The 4,378-nt window shown below is 37.4% G+C and overlaps 1 protein-coding gene across 1 annotated transcript in view; it reads left to right on the top strand.

Annotated features, from left to right (window-relative positions):
- Window positions 1-4,378, top strand: part of HCLS1 (hematopoietic cell-specific Lyn substrate 1) — a 35,879-nt gene that overhangs the window by 23,224 nt on the left and 8,277 nt on the right. The window contains exon 6 of the mRNA XM_006162620.3: window positions 1,179-1,233. Coding sequence (XP_006162682.1) covers window positions 1,179-1,233 — 55 coding nt within the window. The remainder of the gene's footprint in view (window positions 1-1,178; window positions 1,234-4,378) is intronic.

Here is a 4,378-nt window from a genome sequence, read left to right as displayed (position 1 = left end):
TCCGGGACGCGAACCGTGGTCAACTACGTGGGAGTCCAGCCACATAGCCATTACGCTAACTGCTGGTTCCCTGTTTTTTTTTTTTTAAACTTGTCTTTTATGATACAAAAAGGTATTGCTCTCCCAGCAGCTGCATATAGAGAGGATATCTTGCTAGCTGATTTTTTTGAATCACAGTTGTTAATTAGGTGAGCCTGAATCCTTAAAGCTAAGTGCTAAAATGTTAATTGTTTGCATTATACAGGAAATGAAACCAAAGTTTAGAACATACTGTAAAGGAAAGAAATAATGTAGAAAGTAATTTAAAAGGTCAATGATGCAACGTGGAGCATATAATTTTAGATTCTGTCATCAGGATAAAATTTTCCTGTTTCATCTTGATCTCCCTCCTGCCATCCTTTGCCTAACGTTCTTGTTATGTCTTCTGCCTCACAAGCCACAGACTGAATCACCTAAACAATCACTGTCATGGGAATCAAGAAACAATACCTGCTGATTAGCTCTTAAGATGTAAAGCTAGGCTTGCTTAGAGGCCCACAGTTACTGAGCCAGGAGGGATGCAGCTCTGCAGTGATGTTAGGTATCAGCCAGCATATCCAGCCCTGAAGCCAGCTAGGATCCAGGCTCTCCTGGTTGCTCTCATCCCACCCAAACCCACACCTGTATATCCATTGCTAAGCAGTAAGAGGCAGAGTGTAATCTACTAGGAATAGGATAATGTCTCCTGTACACCTGTAGTAGCTTGGTTGTTTACAAGACACTTTTCTGGCTATTACTGCATTTAATTTGTAACGATTTAGTTGGGAAGAAAAGTGCTCATTTAGGGAGTGACGCAATGTAGACACGTGATACACCTTGTCTCATTTAGGTAAGGCAGGTATGCTTCTCTTAATTTTATATTTGAAGAGAGTGGGGATCAGTAATAGTAAACAACATGCTTAAAGTTAAACAGCTATCAACAGGGGACATGAGGCCTGAATCTAGAACCGCCTGTGGCCAGAGCCCATGTCCATTGCTTTATAACACACTTCTGCACCAGCTGTCAGGGAGCTGTCTGCTTCCACATTAAAACCCATAGTCGGCCCTGAACCCCTATAAACTGCCTCTAGTGTTGAGGGGGAGAAGGAGGAAAACTGTCAGCTCTCACTATAACCAATTCTTTCTCTTCTTTTCTGTAGTCAGCAGTTGGATTTGATTACAAAGGAGAAGTGGAGAAGCACACATCTCAGAAAGGCAAGGACCCTGTTCTTCAGCCTCAGCAACCTGACTGGCCAGCTGTTCTCCAAGACTTCATTTCCCAACGACTGTCATCAGCTCCTTTTAGTTCCATGACTCAGCTCCCCACTATTTTAATTACAATTAATATTTAAAAGTTATTTATTTCTTCAGAGAGAAAGAGAGGGAGGTAGAGAAAGAAAAAAAAGGCACCCCCAATAGAGTCTTCACACTGTGATTCACATCTTGCCCATGACTAGCTTTAACCAGCCCCAGACCAAGGGCACACGAATGCCCTCTATGTTCAGGGAGGTCTCTGGACACTAACCCAGAACCTTTCCATCTAGATCAGCACTCCAGAGTGTTATGTTATTGCTATGGTACCATTTGGCCACCTGTTTTATTTACTCTGATCCAGGTATGTACTGGCTGCTTTCTTTCTTCTTTGTGGCTTTCTATGAGTTTGAGTAGACTTTCTTTTTTCTTTTTACCCTCTAGTGGATTGAAAATAAGGTATTCTACCCCTTTATTTTAGGAATTTATCCCTAAGTTTTAACATGCATCTTTGACTTATATTTAAAATTAATCACTAGCTCTTCCTGATAGCAATATAGGAAAAGTGGACTATTTTAACTACATTCTTTTGATCAGCTCTATTATTGTTGTCTAGTACATTGGCTCTATCTTGTTATGAGACCCCACATAAATTAATCATTGTTATTACTTAGTGAATACTTTTTTAAATTGGTCAATATATTTACTAACTTCTTAGTTCTTCATTATTTGTTGTATTTCATTGTTTCCTCTTATTTTCTCCTTACAAGAATATCCTTTGATAATTCTTTCAGTGTGAGCTTATGAAAGAATTCCAGTCTTTTAACAATGTCTTTATTTTGCACCACTCTTATTATTATTTTTCCACCATTGCTTAAGGTATTATTTCATTGTCTCTGACATCACTTGTATCAGTTTAATGATCATTCCTTTGTAGGTAACCTGTATTGTCCCTCTGCTTTTTAAAAATATGTTATTAAGATTTCCTTTGAGACCAGCAGTTGGTATAATGGCTATGTTGCTGGACTAACATGTAGTCAACCGCAGTTTGAGTCCCGGACCCGGTGGCTTAAACTAACTCCAGGCACATGTGTGTGCCCAAGATTCCAAGAGGAGAATGGAGGAGAAGGGAATGCAGTGTGGCTATCCCCCCTGGGGGGTGATTTTTTGCTTGTTGTCTCTCTGTCGTTCTCGCACTTTTTGGCCATCACACATGTTCTATAGCAAAAACCTCTCAAAACAAAACAAAACAAAAGATTTCCTCTTTGTCTCTGATATTCTGCAATATCATCAGGATGTGCCTAGGTGTTATATCTGTTTTTATTATCCTGTATGAGATTTACCACTTCTCTTTAACCTCAGACAAAGGGAAGTTTCAGGCATTTTCTCTTCAATGACTCTCCTCACTTCTCTTGTATTCCTTCTTCTGGAATTCCTATTAGATATGAATTAGACCTTTTCATTCTCTTCTCAATATCTTTTAATTTCTCTCCTCTATTTCTGTCTCTTTATCTTCTTGTGTTGTAGTCTGAGTAATTCTCTTGGATTTACGTTAAGTTCACTAATTCTCTCTTCAGTAGTATTTAATTATTATTTAAGCTATGCATAAATTTTTGACTTTCTTTCAGAGATTTGCATTTCTGGAAGTTCTCTTTGTTTCTGTTGCAAATCTGATTTTTTCTTTTCCTCCTAAAATGTCTGACTCCATTCATTATGCCCTCCCACACTTCTTTAATTATTTTAAATATATTTCATAGCTTTTTGAAAAATCTTATATTATTTGCAGCTGTTGGCAGGAAAATTATTATGTTTAATTAATTTGCTTTCTCTCATGATTATTTATTTCCTTGATCGTTTGTAATTTTTGCTTGTGAATTTATTTCAGTAGGGGAATGGAATATTTGTTTTATGGGAGTTTCATGTGCCCTAGGTTGAGTAAGTGCTCCATGCAGAGAAATTTACCTCTACTTCTGGTTGAGTTCAATTGATTTTAATAGTAATGGATCTTTTTTTTTTGGAGAGGTTTTTGCTATAGGGTGCTTGTGTTCGCCAGAGAGACAGAGAGAGACAGAGAGACAAAAAGTGAGAAATTACCCACCCAGAGGGATGGCCATGCCACAATCCCTTCTTTTCCACTCTCCTCTTGGGATCTTAGGCATGCACGCACATGCATCCAGCATGAGTTTAAGCCACCGGCTCTGGGACTCGAACTGCGGTCAACTACATGGGAGTCCAGCAACATAGCTATTACACTAACTGCTGGTTCCAGTAATGGATCTTTTTTTAAAATCCTTATTATTTTTTTTATTTTAATTTATTTTTACATTTTTCCACAAACATTTACTTTACATATCAAACAATTTTAACTCATACTCCATAGTTCTTGAAAGTTAATGAACAACTTTCAAAATTTCAAAATATTTCTTGTAATTTTGTATCATTTTGTTTGTGATTCTGTAACAACAGAAACAGTATGGTTTTAAATATTTTTGAGAAAATATTTACATGTCAACTACTCAAATTGTTGAAAAGCTTATGCCCAGCACACTAGTCACACATAAACCTTCTCAATTCAGCCTTGCCCAAGTGTACTCTGTGATATACCATCTGCTAGCAAAGATTAGTCTCTTTTTCTCCCTTCAAAGTCTTTCTCAAGATAATTCTCTGGTGTGGTTGCTCTTTTGCAATCTCTCCTGATTACAATGCTGCGCTGGAAATGCCCAGGTTATTTTATGTTATAGATTCTTTCATATATCTTCTCTAATCCTCTCTGCCAGGCAGAACTATTTATGGTGCCAGGCCATCTTTCTAAGAGCTTCTGTTGGCTTACTTGAGATCCACCTTAGTTCCATAGTTTTCTAATTAATCTTCAGATGTAACATTCCAGTCAAAGCCCTGTCCAATAATGAGTATTTTCGATTTCTGAATCAATGCAACAAGCATGATTGAACTTATGCAAATAACCCTTCTCCCATAAAATAAGAATATCCTCAAATATTTTCCAATTCCAGAGAGATCAGGAAGGAAGAAAAGTTTGTTTCCATTTAAAGATACAAACAAGAAAAATATTTTAACATATTGCTAAACCTATCAACAACTGAAAAGAAAG

This window comes from Tupaia chinensis, unplaced genomic scaffold, assembly GCF_000334495.1.
Source record: "Tupaia chinensis unplaced genomic scaffold, TupChi_1.0 Scaffold140355_1, whole genome shotgun sequence".
NCBI lineage: Eukaryota > Metazoa > Chordata > Mammalia > Scandentia > Tupaiidae > Tupaia > Tupaia belangeri.
The sequence above is the reverse complement of the archived record's forward strand: the minus strand, read 5'-3'. Positions and strand labels throughout refer to the sequence as shown.